General features: G+C 42.3%; 1 protein-coding gene across 6 annotated transcripts in view; it reads left to right on the top strand.

The window, feature by feature from the left end:
* Positions 1-18,693, top strand: part of olf186-M (Ki-ras-induced actin-interacting protein-IP3R-interacting domain olf186-M) — a 53,736-nt gene that overhangs the window by 18,488 nt on the left and 16,555 nt on the right. For 4 of the 6 annotated variants that reach the window (XM_089578562.1, XM_089578561.1, XM_089578563.1 and 1 more), the window contains 4 exons: positions 2,085-2,227; positions 4,269-4,320; positions 6,209-6,304; positions 8,615-8,832. In XM_089578562.1, coding sequence (XP_089434688.1) covers positions 2,085-2,227; positions 4,269-4,320; positions 6,209-6,304; positions 8,615-8,832 — 509 coding nt within the window. The remainder of the gene's footprint in view (positions 1-2,084; positions 2,228-4,268; positions 4,321-6,208; positions 6,305-8,614; positions 8,833-18,693) is intronic. The other 2 variants (XM_089578564.1, XM_089578560.1) reach the window with 1 other exon arrangement.

Below are 18,693 nucleotides of genomic sequence, written 5' to 3'. Positions count from 1 at the left end.
GTCATTATCTGTGTGTTGGGCCTGCATACAAACAATGCTTGAATGAATAGGTCAAAACATTATGCATTTTCTGGTGGACCGTATTGCCTCCAAGTATATTAGCTATTTTCCTGGCATTGAATAGTCGCATGGATATAAGCCAGCGGAATTATGTAGCTTATCATTTGCCTCGTTCATACATTACTGCAGCTAGAGGCTTTTATCAGCAATTCTGAGTAGTTCTGAGCAGTTGGGGCAGTTCAGAGCAATTCTGAGCAGCCCTGAACAGTTTTGAGAAGTTTTTCTGAGCTGTTTGGTAGAAATTGCATGCTTCAAACAACTAAAACTGTAGCAGTAACCATGTAGAGCAAAACTTGATGTTTTTTTCTTTCTTCTGGGGATTTAGCTGGTTTCTGTGACCCTTTTTTTTCTACCGTTGGTGCTGATGGCATCTTATGCAGGCCTTAAGATAAAAAATCACAAAAAAGTCAAGTTTTGGAGTGATGCTTTGTACTGAATATACTTGAAGGTATATCTCAGCAAAATATCCGTGCTCAAAATGATCGGAAAGAAAGAAAAAGAAAAGGAATAATTAAAGAGTTGCGTAGCTGAAAAACAAAGCGCGAGCTTTGAAATGACAATCCACTTCTTATGATCGCAGTTCCAAAACCACTGTTTGATCGCATTCATTTTGCTGTTTGAAAGCTTGTTTTGTGCCCTTTCGTTCGACACTTCTCAAGATAGCATCACATCTGCACAGCGAAAGCTACAGGCGTTTTCCTGTAACTCGATTTCCTGAGACTCGTTAAGTGCGCTCAGACTTCAAGCCTCTCTATCTCCGTTCGTGATTTTCCAGACATAGTCTCTGCTTACAGGCTTTTTCGCTGGTTTGTATTAGGCAGTTGAAATGCTCTGAGTATCAATTTTTTTTGGAAGAGTACAGCTGTTCAGTGATGCTATTTTTACTGGCTTTAACTTAATGAAATAAATTTATTTACATGATCAGCTGAACGATTTTATGAGTTCCTTTGATGGATTTTTTTACCAATGTATTTTCACCGAGGCAAGTCTAAAAACAACATCACCTCATAAAGTGCATCTCTGGGAATTCAGTTCAGTAAATGTTTTAAATAATTTTTAAGCATTTTTTTTCCACTGGCCTGTAATGAAAAGCCCAATTAAAATCACAAAATTGCTTATAACTCAAATTCTAATTGTACTATTCAAACTGTAATTGCATATTTGGACTCCACAAAAAAAAAATTACATACAGAATGATTCTATTAAAAATCCTACCATAAATAGAAAGAATAGTTTTAAGAGACCTGCATCCCGATCCCTATGCACGTTTGGGGAAGTGTGGGTTTACTGACCGTTGCCTTGCTGGGAGGGGCAGCTGATGTTGTTTTTTCTTAGCTGAACTGTTGGCTTGTTGGCACACAGATTTTAATGGAGGTGGCTGTGGATTTTGTGATTCCTACCTTTAGGCTTTGTATCTTATTTACCTATTGACAAGAATGAATTAGCAGTGCACATCATCTGCTGGTGCTAGATGGAAAAAGCAAGCTCCTGCAAGTTCTGAAGCAGCTGCACCATCTGTCGCTCTGTTGCTTAACAGGAAAACTGCCTGCCTGTATCAGTATGGCTGAACCGTTGCCTTCACAGCTGGAGTAACTTTGCGTCATTTTTATTGGTTATTGATATGAGCCGTTAATTCTTAATGTTGGCTCCATATGTGGAGTAAATAGATGTGCGAATGAGGTTTCTCAACTTCAGTTTATTCTGTGCCAAGTTCAGATTAGTGGAGCAAAAAAAAAATGGGGGGGGGGGGGGGGGGGGGGGGGGGGAGGGGTTGTGGAAGTGGACAAAGGGCAAATGAGTAAATGCTTGTGCATATGTTCCCCTCCTGCATCACTTTGTTTGAAACATGGTGTCTTAATTTTGTTTTTAGTGATGCTGCTGATGAGAACGTTGTCTTGCTCATTACAGACTCCGGGTCAGTGTTTGCTGTCTCTGTGTGTGTTTTGCTGGTACTGCACTTGGGAATGACTCCATGGTATTTTTCTGCCTCTCTCCCCTTTCTTGTGGCACTGAAAAATGAAAAGGGAGGAGACGAGCACCATGCAGCCAGCTGAATTGACATCATTTCTGCACCAGGATAGCGGCTATCAAAGCCACTTGGAAGGCCACACATTGGAGGCCCCAGTCAGTGAGACTCAGGATGACAACCTTAGCCTGGGAGCTGAAGGTGAGTCTGCGCTACAGTGCCTAACCAGTGACTCGCACAGGTCTGTCTTGACTGATCAGTCTTCCCCCCTCTGCAGAAGTTGGGCGATATGAGAAGTGCTAAGGTAGGCCTAAATGAATCTTCATAAATTTTGAAGCATTCTGAATGATCGCTTGTGTTACTTCTATCTCTGGAACGGGTAGGAGGGAAGGTGGTTGTAAATGCAAATTGTAAATTGTTGAACTTAACGTCCCGAAGCAACACACGGGCTATGAGGGATGCCGTAGTGGAGGGCTCCGGATTAATTTAGACCACCTGGGGTTCATTAACATGCGCTGACATCACACAGCACATGGGTGCTTTTTTGCATTTCACCTCCATTAAAACGCAGCCACCATGGCCGGGATTGAACGCAGTCCTCTAGCTCAGTAGCAGAGAGCCCTAACCGCTGAGCCACCACCATGGGTGGAAGTGGATGTGCAGTGTAGGCTTAGCCTTTCACCTATAAATTTTTGTGTTGACTTGTTGGATTGATGCCTACCTGACCAAAGAGCTGGTGTGAAATATAGCAAGCCTTCAGAAAACTGCAGTTCTTGAGCAGCAGGTGTTGTTTAGTGTACAGGTGTGTATTTTTTAGTAGTACCTTGCAGGCCTCGATCAAATACCCATTGAGTGCCGTAGCATGGAATGGGGTGGGAAAATGGGTGGTAATATGTGCATGTACTCAAAGCACATACCCATTGCAGTGTCATCTGCCAAGCTGATCACAACACAGTGCCTGCCGCATTTCTGCTCTATGTGCAGACATGTGGAGGGTATAGTATGTGTACCACTGCTCATGCACAGTGCTAGCTGCATTGAAGCTGCTTTATTTTGTTCTACAGGAGCTGCATGGTTTGCTTTCATCCTGTCCTTTTGCAACTGCTGTATGTGGCCGCTGTGTACATGCAAATAAAAAGGAAGGAACTGCGACAGCTACGCAGACAAATGTTGCTTCTGCCTAGAATTGTGTGAGGGAACTTGTTCAGCTGTAGGGCTTAAGTAAAGTCTGCAGTATAGTGCCATTGCACCCATGGTGACACAGATGAAGGAAGGTGTGGACAGCCATTGTCATAGGAAACAACATGCATTTTGTTTAGTAAAGTATTAGTTGTTCATTGAAGCTTGCTTACAGTGGGAGTGATGCGCGTATGTGGGTGAAGCTGAGGAGAAGAATAAAATATGGTGCTGTTTGTTCTTGCAGTCTCTTAGAGAAGAGCTGACAGGGTGGTGTAGACTGCAGTTATAAAGCAGTTTATTTTCATTAGTGGGAAGTGTCCACCGCCACCACGCTGTTGCTCGTGTCCTTCTGGCACCTGTAGCTCTTGCACTTCAGGAATGAGGATAGTGGAGAGTGCTGGCGATGCAAGGCAAAGAGTCCATTTCCTGGGGCAACGGTGGCAAGCAGACCAACAGCAGGAACATGCGGGAAGAAACAGGTGCCTCTGCGGCCGGTCTACCGGCAGCGCCACGACCGTGCGCACTCTCCTCTAGCCCGGCCATGCTGCTTCAAACTCCCTCACTTTCTCCACCCCACTCACAGCAGTGTTGTGCAACGTGGTGGCAGCTGCTGCTGCAGTACCGCTATCAGGAAACGTTCGCTGCGTTTACATTCTTGAGTAACGGGGATTTACTGTAAACATGCCCAAGGTGATTTCACCTACATTTAGTTTCTCAATTTGATTTCTGTTGTGCATTGTTCTTTGGAGTTTCACTTGTAAACGGCATGCAACAAAAATCTGGATGTAATGAAAAGTCGCAGCTTTTTTCCAATTTTGTTATATCGAGGTCAGTCTATACTAATAAAGTATTGCCATCACTTTGGCCAGATTTGAATTCCAGAGGTATTGCTAAGTTCCTAGTGGAATTCTGGCCTCAGGTAGTCTGTGATATCTTCAGGTTTAGTGGACATATTTGTTTAGTTGACATAGTTGACATAGTTTCAGTTGAAAAGAGGTATTACTACTTCTTGTTTCATCTCCCATGACTTTTTGTTCATTAAAAGTTGTTTCGTCTCTTGCAGCTCGCACAATGAACAGTGCATCTCTACTTCAGCCCAAGTCTCTTCAGTCAAGGTAATCAGTGTGTGGTCTGAAATTCACAACTGTGACAAAGTCCTGCATTAGTGAAACAGATAAGCAGTCCTACATTAATGAAATGTTGAAGTTGAAGTTGAAGTTTATTTCTCGCTCTCAGTGGTACAAGTATTACTTACAGTATTACAGTATTACAAGTATTACAGTGGTACAAGTACAAGTATTACTGGGAGAGAGAGGACGCAGGAAAAAAGCTGCTTGAATGCAGCTTGAGAGGCACCCTGCGCCCACACTGCTGAGGCAACGTATTGCCTCAGTTGTTAGTTTACAAAACAGCTACAGGTGAGGCACTCAAAAACAATAAATAAAGTAACATGAATATAATATCTACAGTGGCACTTAAACATTAGTATCACAATCACACAAAAAGCGTCATAAATACTCAAAAAACCAAAAGCATCACATCAACCAGGTGTACAACAGCAGAATTCACACGTGTTACAGCTTTAATCACAGTTCGGAACAAGTTGTAATTAAACGTCTTCAAAAAGATACAAAATGGTTTTTAGGCTCTTTACCGTGATGCATTTTAGCGATATGTTGTTATTTTCTAAAATGTTTAGGTATTTCGACAGAATAAAAGATAAAGATTGCATACCGTATTTGGTCCGACAAAGAGGCAGTGACCAAGGAAAATGAGAGCGGGTATCGTAGACGGTTGAATAGCGAGACATTTTTAGAAGTGAGAGAGTGGTTTCATTGTTAGTAAAAACCGCAGTTTTGTACATTGATAGCAATCTGAAAGGAAACAAAGAAGTGAACTTTAGAATGCCAATGTTGCGGGGTTGCCCATTACATAAGACAACAGATCTCTCTTGGTGCATGTTTAAGCCTGTTGTTCTTTACATTTTGTCAGGTCATATAGTTCTTTGCTGACTGCTTCAAAAAACAACAGTGATAAAAAGCTGGATTTTTGCTTGCCAAGTCTGTGCTCATCCTTCGATGCATGCCATAATGAAAGTAATTTCGATCCCATAGGTTACTACAAGTTATGATTTCATTGGATGTTAAAAAACTTCAGGTGGTTGAAACTAATTGGGAATCTTCTCGGTATGCCTCACAGCCCATGGGCGTAGCTTTGACGTGTGAAAATTCATTTTTCTCTTTTTGCTGACATCAAAGGGTGGTTTTTTCCCTTTTCTTTTTCTACTGAGAGTTGCATTTGCAGTTGGCTGTATTTGAAAGCATCATAAAAGATGGAAGCCTGTCACATCCAGTATAGGGTACTTCTTGTGTGTAAATTGCCAAGCTTTTGAAACAGATGAGTTTTTATTAAAACATATTTTCTTTGTGGTTTATAAACTGGCTTGTGTGAGCTCACCTCTGGCACACAAATTTCGTTTTGCAGTAGGCTTTTGGGTTAGTAGAGATTTTGTTCATTATGGAGTGCTGCACCACTTTTTTACTGTTTGTATGATCTAGCATTTGGGGGTATACTATTACAGAATATTGGACCGTTAAAGGAATCTGGATTCTTTTCTGATTATTGTTGCCTATGGCAGGAGTTTCTAGTGGCAGAGTTACTGCTATTAATCTTTCAGGTATTAAAATTGTGTATTCTACTATATGTGAAAGTTATGAGCAGCTAAACCATTCAGGTGTTCATAGCTACTGCTAAATTTGTAGCCATTGAGGAGTTATGCATGAACTTTGTGTTTGCTTATTCTGGTTTGTTTTTGTGGAGGTTGTTTCCTTGTTTGGAAACAGTGGAGTGTTTGGCCAGGAAAAGGGTATTTTCGGACCCTACGGTCGAGGATAAAAGTAATGGTTTTTGTTGGACCATATCCTTGTATTCCTGTATTGATGTTATTTTTGTTTTTAAGCAACATCAACAAAGAAAAGTTCTCTCTTCCTTTTCCATCCTTAGTGGTTCGGGGAAAGCTATGTTGGCCGAGCTGCGAAGTAAACAAAGCAGCTTCAACTCGGAAACTTCTGGGTTCTCTACTATTTCAAGCATGTCCAGGTGTGTCCTCCTTTCGTGTTCTCTTGTTGCTTTGGTGTAATTGTCCCAAGATTTTGTTGTCATGCATGCTTTATAGCTTACTTCTAGCATGTTGCTGAATAGTAGTGCTTTCAGTGCCTAGTGATTTCTTGGCTTGCAAGAGTGTACATTTTCTGAGTGGGCTTTTGTGTCTTTGTTGAGTGACCATGAGAAGCACAATTTACGAATGCACTAGATGGAATAACTTAGCTATTTTCTTTAACATTGAACATCATTGTATTTAGAGGCTGTTTCTCTGCTTGTGTTGCAGCTTTTTTACTTTTTTCTACCTGCTGTGATATTTTCCAGTAAGATAACTGGGCAAGATAGGGAAAAATGTGCCTTGTTATGTATTGATACTTGTAAGCTCATTTTTTGTCATAGATATTAGCAGAATCTGCCAGTGGTGCTGTGGCTGGTCTGGAGCACATCTGCGTTCTTTATGTCAATGCTCTCAGTCTTGTTGTTTACTCATGGGCCATACTGGAGAGAGCTGGAGTTTGTCGAGAACTTCATTTTCCCCTTCTTCAGTGGCTGGGGGTTGGGCTTGCTTCAGTTAGCAGAGCAACCACATTTCTGGCGTAGCACTGAAGGGACTGAACCCTGACCACTGTAACGTTGACAGAATTAGAAATGCAGGTCTCACCATTACATATGTGATAACTTCTTGTTATATCTGTGAAGGAACTCTTCACCACAACACTGTATGGTTTAGTGGGCTGAATTGGCAGTTCTAATAATCATATGTTCCTTTATACATATCTGACATTTTTAATGCTGGAGTTAGGCTAAATGTCACAAAGGTGTAGCTGAGATAGGGTAATCCAAAAGTAATTGCAAGCTTAAGTTAATCAAAAAGGCATGCTATTTCACTTGGATATCAGAAGTAAAAACAGGGTTGTGCCTCTCAATGGTTAGGACACTCGGCTACTGAGCCAGAGTTTCGGGTTTGAACCTGGCCGCGGTGTTTCGATGGAGGCGAAATGCAAAAGGCACCCGTGTGGTATGCGATGTCAGTGCAAGATCCCCAGGGGGTCAAAATTATTCTGGAAAACTCCACTCTGGCACCTCTTTCGCTCTTCTCTCACTCCTACCGTCCTCCTTTCCCTTACGGCATGGTTTGGCTGTCAACCAAGATGTGAGACAATTACAGCGCCTTTCCTTCTTTTCTCAGAAACTAATTTTCAATTTCTGCGCTCGTTTCCTTTTTAGATTTAGTTGATTTCTTAACCCTTTCGCTGTCACGGACGTACCGGTACGTTTTCGCGCTTCCCCCGCACAGTGTCACTGATGTACCGGTACGTTCTGTATCATGCGTTCAAAATTTCGCGCTTGAGCGCAAAGCTGATGCTCTTGGACTAGCCGCGCCATCTGTTGAATCTTTCTACAAGTTCGTATTTTCGCCCCTTACTGTTTTGGTACGTGTATTGAAGAGTACGGAGCGACTGCCATCCCACCCCTCTCTCTTTGCTGAATGACACGCGCGCGCGTGGTGAATGACACGCGCGCGCGTGGATCATGACACGCGCGCGTGTGGTTATGGGTCCAAGGGTTGTTCTGCCATCTGCCGCTGTTTTGCAGATTTTATTTTTCTTCTGTCGGCGTGTGAGCTACGGCGCTTCAAGTTCAAGGGCGCGCTCCGTTGCCACTCCGAGAGTCAAAGAAACCGACACATGACTTGATCGCTGCTTTCGCTCTCTCGTCGCACCCTCACTTGCGGCTGGCAGCAGCAAACGTAAAGCTCCTCTAACTTTGTTTTAGTCTTTTTCCATGTCCCTCTCTCATCTTTATTATACAGCGTCCCATTTCTCTCTGTTTTGCGGGCCACTGAAAGCGCTGCGCGCGGTTACTTTCGGATATGGCTGACGGCGCGGTACCTTCCTCTGCGTATTGGAGCGGTGGCTCTTCCGAGTCTGAATACGAGCCGAGCTCGGATTCGGACTCGGACAGCGGCGCGGGACCTTCCTCTGCGTATTGGAGCGGTGGCTCTTCCGAGTCTGAATACGAGCCGAGCTCGGATTCGGACTCGGACAGCGTCTCATCCGAGGAAGAGGCGAGTTCCGCATCGTCAGATTCTGATGTTGAAACAGCGGGACCATCATCCCGGAAACGTGCGACACTGGGGGTGCGTCACGGGCAGAAACACCCGACAGCGAAAGGGTTAACGTTTGGTGCCTTTGTGTTTGAATATGAACCGTTTATATATTTAGTGCCCATGCTGAATAGGCCTTTTTAGGACAGAAAGGTGTTTATAAAAATTATATTGCTAGTGCACAATGCTTTTGGTTTCAGTGTGGAGTCTTTGCTTGAAGCCCGACGTGAGAACCCTGAGGAGCTGCTGCTTGCACTTGGTTTTGGTGGGCCTGTGCGTGATGAGAACCCCGTCTCTCGCATCCCTGAACGCTTCTTGGCACACCCGTCACAGGCGCGGGGAGTTGACATGCGCCGCTTTGTCACCCACCAGGAGCAGCTGAGCCAGCGGCACGAAGCTGGTCTGCCAGGTCAGTTTGGTGAGGATGCGCGCTCTCGCTGTCAGCTGCGTGATGCTCAGATTCGTTGGCTCCAGCAGCGTGCCATCCAACGATTGCACGCTCAGCGGCTGATTGCTCGGCGGCAAGAGGAGGAGGAGGAGGAGGAGGAGGGTGCATGCCGTGTTGTATCTGATCAGGCAACGGCTGCGAACAACTGGCCCACTGCGAGTGGGGTGTGGGGTGGCAGTGGTGTGCCAAGCATATCTGTAACCTACGGTGGCACGACAATGACATGGGAGAACTACATTGAAGGCTTGGAGCGGGGAAACACTGCTGTCAGAGAGGACAGCGTCGTGCTTCCAGTTGGACATCGGGCTGTGCGGTCAAGCCTGGTCTGATGGCCGTCTCCAACATGGAGCAGTTGTAGTGGTTGGTAGATCCTTTTCAGTGTGTTAGAGCAAAATATGGGCATTCTTAGATGTCTGTTAGCTTGTCATCACACCTGGTGGCATAGCTGTGGAGAGTTACAGAACTCCCTCTGCAAACCTGGTCCGCAGTTGGTTACTGCTTTTGAGTGGGAAATGGCCTGTTGATAAATGTCTCTTTGCTTTTTTGTTTTCCTGTGGTCTGAAGATCTCTATCTCCTTCTGTCATGATCATTAGTAAGCCCACATTTGGCATTGTAGCTTCCATGGAGGCAGGGGGGCAATATGTAATGAAGAGATGGGCCAGTTTTCAGCATCAAGAACAGTGAGATTTTGTAGTTTTTGTGAAATAGACAAAACCAAGATTTGAGGATATACTCAAAGAACTATGTGCCTCACATAGTGCATGGATTTAGACTGGAGGCTCAAGGTAGGTAACGTGATGACAATGGCCGGCATTTATTCAGTGTTGTTGTTATTGTTAGTGTTGGTCGGCTGGAGGTATGACTTACCTATCAATGCAGAGCATTTAATGCACTTTGAAGTACTTGGAAGTACTCAAAGCAGAATGGCCTTTGAACTCTTGAATGCAACGGTTTTAGCTGCAGCTCGAAGGTTGGTGGGAGGTGGTGTAAAATATGCTTACAAAGCACAAGTTGAGATTCATGTGTGATCTGGTTGCATTAGATAAGCTTGTTTCAGCATACCACTCACCTATGCTGCTCTGGCTTTTGCACATACTAAGTGCACAACCGTTTAACCTGTGAATGGTTAAATTGTGAGTGGGATGACTTGCAGAGTTTTTGTCATTTCTCTGTAAGGTTGGCCCAGGTGTTGGCATTCCTTCACATGTGCATTTTGGTATTTAAACACATCTACCTTGGAGGACTACCCATTGTTATCTGGTTGGCTTCAGAGTTTCGGAACACTGAAACATTTGTTGCAGTCAGTGTGCATCTAACTGTACTACCTCTGTTTGATCATTTCCTGTGCTGAATGTTTCTGTGTTAATTTAATAATGACTGCAATACCAAAAGTGTGTGTTGTACTGGGTGTTTGAGCATCACTTTGAAACATTGTTGCTCATAAGGCTGGAAATAGATTAGAGCGTTGTAAACATTTGGGCAGTAGAAAGTTTTACAATAGTGGTGCTTAGTGCCACATTGATGTCCACATAGATGTTAATCTCCATTTGGCCGAATGAAAGATCAGTTCTTACACTTTTAACTGCCAGAGGTATGCTGGTATTTAGTTCACATGACCAGAATACAACTGTCACGAAGTACAGTTTCTTTCTACGTTGGCAGCTTAGTTACAGTTACAGTTGTTATTATCATAGTCTTCTTTAAAATGACCTCAAGCACTCTTTATATGTTACAGACTATTAAGCGGACTGTTTTCGGCAACCTATTGTTGATCTTGTAATTTCTTTAGTATCATCACACTGTTTCTGTTAGTGTGCTGTGAAAGGAATCGGGTGGATAAAAGGTCCTACTCCTACCAAGTTAAAATATAACAACAGAAGTTAAAGTTGTTAATAGTAATTTATCAATTTCAAGCAGCCTGGTCATTTTCAGACAGAAACATCCTGTTGGCACACCAAAACTTCAGGCAAGCTACAGAATTTTTTTTATAACTTTTAGTTGTGCACTGTATGATGCATAATAGGAGGGTGCTTTATTTACACATCATAGCATCCTTTGAGCTTTGCAAATGTGTGTGTGTATGCTTGCATGTGTTTCTGTGCGCATACGCACATGTGCGCGTTGTTCACGCTGTTTAAAACTGTTGTGACCACTGGCATCCCATTAGTCCTTTTGTAAGGCCTTGTATTCACTTGAGCACTGTGAACCTTGACTTTTGCTCAGTTGCTTTGTAGTACCTGTTACACTGAGGGAGTGTGTTGCTGCTTTTGGGGCACTCCAGCTTATGCATTTGTCAATCTTTCAGTGAAGTGTGTTATGCGTGGTTCAGTACTGAGCTGCTGTTTTTTAATGTAGGTTCCTAATTTTGTTTTGTTGTATGTTGCTTATCTGCAAAGACTACGATATGCAGCTTGTGTGATTGATTATGGAGGTGTTCGCTCCTGAAGGCGGAATGTACCTGGGTGAGCTGGAGTTGTGGAAGTTAGAGTTTGGATGTGGCCAACAGACGTTTGAAGCTGTGACATAATTTTACTGATGATGTTAGCTTGTTTCTGGGTGAAGCTTCATAGTTTCTGGTGTGATTTAATTGCTTACTGAAGTACTTGAGGAGGCACGATCCACACAGGGACCTGAAACCTCTCGGGGCATTGATTTTTGTAAGTCTGTACAGAGGTTCACCTTAAATAATTCAGTATAGTATGAAATGTCGGGTAGGATAATGCAAGCTCATACTGTTAAAATACTGCCTAAAGGGCAGTTATTTCTGGTGTGCGTGTTTATGTATGGCGTTGTATATATATTGAGTAGCAAGATCCTTTAACCCATATAAGCCTAGCGTCCTACGTGTCGGACACTGCTTTTTTTTGCAGTAACTCCAAAAGTTGATTCTGTAAAAGCTTGCGTCTGCTCGCATAGGTTCAAAAGGGTCTGAACTTTTCCTTTCAAAGAGTTGTGTTGTGTGAGTTCAGAAAGATCTGCCAGTCTTTTCTGGATGTTCTTTTTGAAATTTGATCACATCGGCTAGTGCATTGTAATTTTGCAAGAAAAACAAATAATTTTTTTGCATTGTCTTAAGGAAACATGGTGGTGAAAAATGTATTTACATTCAATGTCAAATGTTTGAAGCTTTACCTCACGTAACAGGTAGCAAATTTACCTAGGACAGCTCAAAAGTCTGTGTTGATAAAATTATTTCCACCAATAAAAGAATGATTCTGAATTATGAAGTGAAATAAACATTTTATATTGAAAAATATTTTTTTTATATATATACTTTGAAAGTTTTGGCATATATGGGTGAAGTACCATGTAACCCACATGCATGGATGAAATAGTGTACTTTCGAGGTTTCTTTTGCTGTGTGCTAAGCGTTCATAATGTTAAATTATTCCATGTCCTGAAATAGAGTTTATTTGCAGCTGCCTTGCTGATCTGTATGGTGCCGCCTGTAGTCGTGTTTATTGTGTGTCAGTTGGAGGCCACCCAGATTCATTCACCGATTGCATTCGGTACTTTGCTACTCTGCACACAACCTATTGTGTGCACCTGTGTTGCCGCATTCGTCGCCTGCTTCTGCCTGCTTCGTACAACTGACCTGCCAGTTGCACTGGCTCCTGTATGCACGCGGTTAGTTGGAGTCGGCTCTCCTGTCTAGCTTACTCCATGCTCTCAGCCTTTAACCCTTTCAGGCGCTTTGTACACAATTGTGTAGATAGCAAACTCACAGCTTTTTCTGAGAGACTATTGCATCTAGCTGTTATGTCATTGCTTCAGTCGAACTGAGCAGCCTTCTTGTCGCAAATAAGTTGGTTTTTTGTGCCATGTAACGACCGCAGTAAATATTTCACGTAACAGTGAGCCAGGTAGCACTTTATCCGCCACTTTTGTGCAGGCAGTTTTTGCCGCGACTGAAAACATTGATTGTTTTTGCTCAATTTTGAGCATAATGTGCATCTTCGAAGCACAAAGTGATTCCACGATCCCTAGTGACACATGACACATGAGAACATTTAGATGTTACTATTTTAAACAAATCTGATACTTTGTATGGAATTCTGCACATTGTTGTAAAAACTTACCCGCTGGTCTTTCGCGCTCAAAAACTAACAAATTCCCTTTCTTGAGGCCTAAATATACTATTTAGGCAAAAATATAATTAATTTCAGTCAAAACAAAAAATGGCACCTGAAAGGGTTAACGTGGGAGGAAAATGCAGCCTTACAGGTGTTTGGCATGATTTTGCCTGCCACATGTGTTGCAGATTGATTATTTACTTTCGCTTTTCTCACTGAAGTTACGGCATGTATATTTGACAACAACAAATGTGCACGTCTGCTCTTTTTTTTTTGCCTTGCCAAAAAAAAATTACGAGTGACAGAAAACGACTGCATGAGACCATCAGTGTGGTCAATCACAGATCAAGAATTCAGAAACAGCTTGCCTGCTAACAAAGCACAACTTGTAATTGCCCTTGCTTGAAGGGCTTGTTTTTAACAGCTACTGTTTGTCTTTCACATGGAACAGAAATTATGGCTTCAGTAGCACGAAAATGTGTACAAATTGTCACGGATCAGGTAGTTCCTTTCAACTTGAAAGAAAAGGTAGACAATTGCATGCATTACCTCTGACTGTGTGGTGCTTTAAATGTGCCCTTGACTGAAACCGCAGACTTTTGTTTGCTTGCTTTATGATCCTTATTTGGGAAATATGATTACATGCAAAATGAGAATATGCATGCTCGGTACATCCCCATATGTAGTGTGCAGGCTTATAAAATAAGTTTCATGATCATGCTAGCTGTGCTTGCATTGGTGGGGAGTCTGGGGCAAACACATCACCTGTACTCTAGTCTATTCTTGTTTGTAGCTCTTCCATGGAAATTCTGCTTTCACCTTCTGTGCCTGATTTGTCTTTTATGCTAGCATGCTGTACTGAATAACAAGGCCATAACTATTGGCCATTATGTCTGCATGATGCATGACAGCTCTGTGAGATTTGATTTTGTTGCCAGAGCCAAAAAATTGCTTACGGATGATACTTGTGCTGATGAGAGCCACACCAAGGTGTGCATCAGAAACATCAATTTTACTGTACAGCGACAGCTGCATAGGAGGCTTTTTCTGGGGTTAAAGGTGCTGCTGTCAGTGTGACCATCATGTGTTGTCACCGAAAACCTGTAGCATGTTATGCAAGTAGGCTGAGGAGTGAGCACTCTTTTTTACTGTGAAGTGTGGTGAAAAGTCTTGTCTTTATTTTACTGCTGTATTATTTTACAGTAAGGGAGGCTATTGATATTATAGGTACTTTTGACTATGGGTGATAGCATAACTGAAACTGGATGGCTTTTCTCAACCTGAAATGTTCTAGACACTGTAGGCATGAGAGGAATATGAAGGCGTTATAACTCAGCGATGCACGTTCATGCTGAAACTGATAGTGAGCAGCGCACTATGCTTCTCAGAATTGTTGTCCACTGGGTCCATTTGTGTCCAGCTAAGGGCTTTATTCTTAGCTTTATAATTAAAGGGAGGAATGGGTCGTTGAGCATTAATGAAGCCACAATAATGACATCTTCAGTGAACATGTACTTTTGTGTGCTGATTCTAAATATGTAATGTAATTTCGTTTAAAATAAGTCCTTGTGCATTTATGTAATATGTTATGCAAGTTTTTCTCGATAGCTTTTAAGATATTTTACTGCAAGGAACTTGCTGAAATGCATGTGATTGACTTCTCTTGAAGGAATGCAATGAGGGTAAAATTATCATCTTACTTATCATAGAAGTTAGAGGGTTTTTAATTTACCACTTCAGAAAGAGGAAGAGAAGTTTGTATCCCTGTTTATCAAGTGGCAGCTTCAAAATCCTACAACTCAAGTTTTATGATAGGCAGGATGATAATTTTACCCTTATTGCGTTCCTTGCTGCAAAATTTCTTAAGAGCTCTTAACAAAAAGCTGCATAACATATTACATAGGCGCACAAGGACTTGTTCTGCATTTTAAAAAGATGGCGTGTTTGGAATCAGCACACAAAAATACATGCACCTTGACTATTTTGAATAATTGTGACTTAATTAATAAACAAAATTTTTGAGGCCCTCTTCTCCCCTTAAAGACTAATTGCACGGAAAATGCGCTCGAACTGATCTCTAGGTACTAACGTGTCAACAATTCTTGTCTGATTAGATGTGAAGCTGAAATTTATTTATATTCATATTTTGGGTTCTTTCTGGCACATTTTCATTTCATTGCTTCAGTGGCAAAAAAAAAAATACCAGGCTCAATTTTTGCTGTTCGGTAGTATAAAATTGCATTTTGGTTTTTGTGCTTCCTTTGGTTAATTAGCACCTCTGCCTTTTTCTTTTGTGTGTGTTCCCTGCACGCTCATTAGTCCTCGCTGTTTTGCAGAGGGGTGCAGTACTTTGCTCTGATTGCAAGCTTGGTTTAAACGAGTCAGGCCTCCTGAATCTTGACAACTCTGTGTCACACTCCAGCTCCCATTGTTTACAACCAGTTTAGTGAAACAGTGTAATGACATTTTACTTCAGTGATCACAAGGGAGTTGGCTAGCCCAAATCAAACTTCAGATCAACACCCATTGTTTATAGAATATCGATGAGCCATCGAGCTATGCCATCAGCATTGATGTATTCACAGGTGCACTGCCGTACGAACAAACGGAGCATGAGTCTGCAGAAAAATTTCTCTGCTTGCCCGGGGTGCTGCTAAGGCACACTTAAAAAGTGTAGCACTGGTCATCTGGATATGCCATGTGCACCTATGCTGTACACATGCGCATCCATCGCTAGGGCACACTGCAGTGTAAGTTCTTCTCCACTCGCATGCTCTGCTTCACTTTTGGAGCACCTGTACCTATACTCCATCTCAGTAGTTCCTTGCTGTATTACCAATGAGTGCACAGGTGGCGTTCTGACCATGCTGAATGTAGTGCGAGTATGAAATGGGCATATGTGATGGCGTACGATAAAAAAAAAATAGCATGCTTCATAGATTGTTCATGCACCAAATTCTATTTCAAATTGAGCCTTATCGTACACTCACGTTACGTACAGTGACCCCACCATTGCGCCAAATGCTCCAAATTGCGCCAGACCAGATAGACTGCGCCATCCTGATAAGAATCGCGAAAATTGTGCCGAATTGCTCCAAGCTTGCGGCTTTCAAATTGGACCGTGTGCCGACTATCCAGGCAGACATAACCTTAGATGTCACTGCCGTATCAAAAGGTTAAGGTTCGTTGAAGCCCATTTACAACGAACATGAGTGCCACGCGGCATTCCTTCCTAGGTACCGAAGTTTGCAATAAATGGACAAAAAAGAAAGTCTGCGCGGGCTTGCATGGTGAACTTTATGTGCCGTATGCATGCGTGAGTAGCCTTCGGACAGGCGAAGTTTTGGAGCCGCTGTGCATTTCTCTCTCGTTTACAAAGCACAAGCAGCACAAGCATCGAGGCCGATCGATCTCCTTAGGCTTACGTATCTTTAGAATCTACCTTTCATCGGCGTGATTCTGACACACTGCGATTCCGACTGGCCAGCCGATTGGGCCTAGTGTGAGTCAAACGATCGAAGGTTGCAGTTACTTGTGATGCAAACATAATTAGATGGTATAGTTCACACGGGCTGATATCGCTATTTCCACGTATACGGCACACTGGATTTACCAGAATATTGTCTTTGCTGATTATAGTGTTCCTGTATATGTCCCTGATATACAGAAATGTTATTACTGAGGAGCAACAGCTTGTGGAGAGAGCCTACATTGCCGGTATGCACGATACGCATGGCTGATCAAAATTGTCCTGGCTTGCAAGCATAAGGAGGTGACTGAGTCTGATTAATTGCTTTTTAGTGAGGCAAGCATAAGACAAGAAAGCGTGACTGAACTGGTTGACATAGATGAAAAACTGGAAGGTTTTGAAGTGGAGGAGCTATAATGAAGCTTCTTAAGCTTTGTAAAGAAAAGTGAGGAGCCACACGTCAGCACATTTGAGTTGCTGTGCTCGAAAGTATGTGCAGTGTATGTATGGGCTGTTAACTAAACATTGGATGACATATTTTGCAAAGGCGTCTCTTCTTGAATTATACAGTAAAACTTAGAATTGGAGACCTCTCAGGTGTGACTATGTGTCAGTAATTATAATCTTAGTGGTGTAGTGCATCTTTACATTGCACTCAAACTTTTCTAGCGTTGTTTGCAAACCTAAGAGATTTGAAAACTAAAAGGTGCATACTCCAGAGCTCCAGAATGCTTCTAAACCTATGTTTTAATGCTCCGAAGTGCTCCAGATTCAAAATCTTAGTGCTTCAAAAATTAGTCAAAATTGCATTCTGCGTAGTTCACTGTACGTATGCTTTCACCAAGTTTAGTTTGCGTGGCTCTTGCGTACACTAAAATATTGTTCCTAAAATGGCGGCACTCTTTGAAGTAAGATCTGTTACTTTGGGCTGGATTCGTTGTTACTGCCGTTTTCAGTGCTTTCACTGGCTGTAGGGCACTGAGCATTCACTTCATCTCATCTTGCCTATAACAAAATCTGAGCTGTAATTTTCCTTATTTTTTTTTTATTTAGAGTGACGATTCCTCTTATAAGCCTAAAGAGGAGCGTCAGTTTGTTGACAAAAATGGATCCCGTTTTAACAGATAGATAGATGGCTCACTAGGCTGAGCATATCATTGCTTCTTCATTTGGGGTAGAAAAATTCACAGAACAAATGAAATGCAGACGCAAGAGCAGGAACGAACAGAACAGGATAGTGCTGCACTTCCAATTGATTTTATTTGAAAAGATTCGACGTTTAAATATAGTGAGTTTCCGTGACTGAGAATCTAATCGCAGTTGTCCAGAAAAGCCACTTCATTTTCAAGCATTGCTAGTGAAGGCATGCTGACACAATTGTTACCAGCCTTCTTGATAATGAAAGTTCAAATGATTTCGCTCTGAAGGTAACAATTGCGTCAGAATGCCTTCTGTATTGTTGCCTGAAGATGAAGTGGTTTTTCTGCAGAACTGCGATTAGATTCTACATCACGGGAAAACTCAGTGTATTTAAAATAAACTTCGAATCTTTTCAAATAAAATCAGTTGGAAGTGCAGCACTGTCCTGTTTTGTTTATTTGTGCTGTTGTGCCTGCATTTCATTTGTGCTATGAATTTTTCTGAACGATGTACAGAAACCAACTGACCCAGACCACCGTGCTAGTGCAGCGCATTTCTTCATTTGCTTTTATGAACTAAATGCGCAAATGGTACAAATGGTGTAACTACCCGCAAAATGCTTGCGTTTAGCGTACATACATAGCGTACATAGCATGCAAGGTACATAGATAGTGTTGATTTATACTCTTTTTCTGACCATATCTGTGTAAGCTGCAAGCAGATGACGTGCAGGCGATGAGGCACAGAGGAACACGGCTGAAGAGGGGTCTCTACCATTCATAGTGCTGCAGGGAACTTATGAGATGCAGTACACGTGTCGTCATTAGGGGTGAAAATCCCTGTGCACTTTGTGGATCGATTATTTCCTATAGTTCACTTCACCAATCTTTACAGCTTGTCGCCTTTCAACATTTTCAAAAAGTGTTACTTTCTTCAAGCTGCTCTGCATTTGAGTCTCCTAGCGTAGTTAATCTATGGCTTCCTTGAAGTCAGTTTATCTTCTTTTTTTTTTGCCTTGGATGCAGAGTTGAAAATTTTCTGTGTTGTGACTTTTTTTATCATCTTATAATATTTTTGAAACGTGTAACTGTGCATTATAACGTAGGAAGGCTCATGCAGCTTTTGCATGATACATGCATTAGAAAAAA

Source organism: Amblyomma mixtum, chromosome 3 (assembly GCF_055824585.1).
Source record: "Amblyomma mixtum isolate Tamu chromosome 3, ASM5582458v1, whole genome shotgun sequence".
NCBI lineage: Eukaryota > Metazoa > Arthropoda > Arachnida > Ixodida > Ixodidae > Amblyomma > Amblyomma mixtum.
The sequence above is the reverse complement of the archived record's forward strand: the minus strand, read 5'-3'. Positions and strand labels throughout refer to the sequence as shown.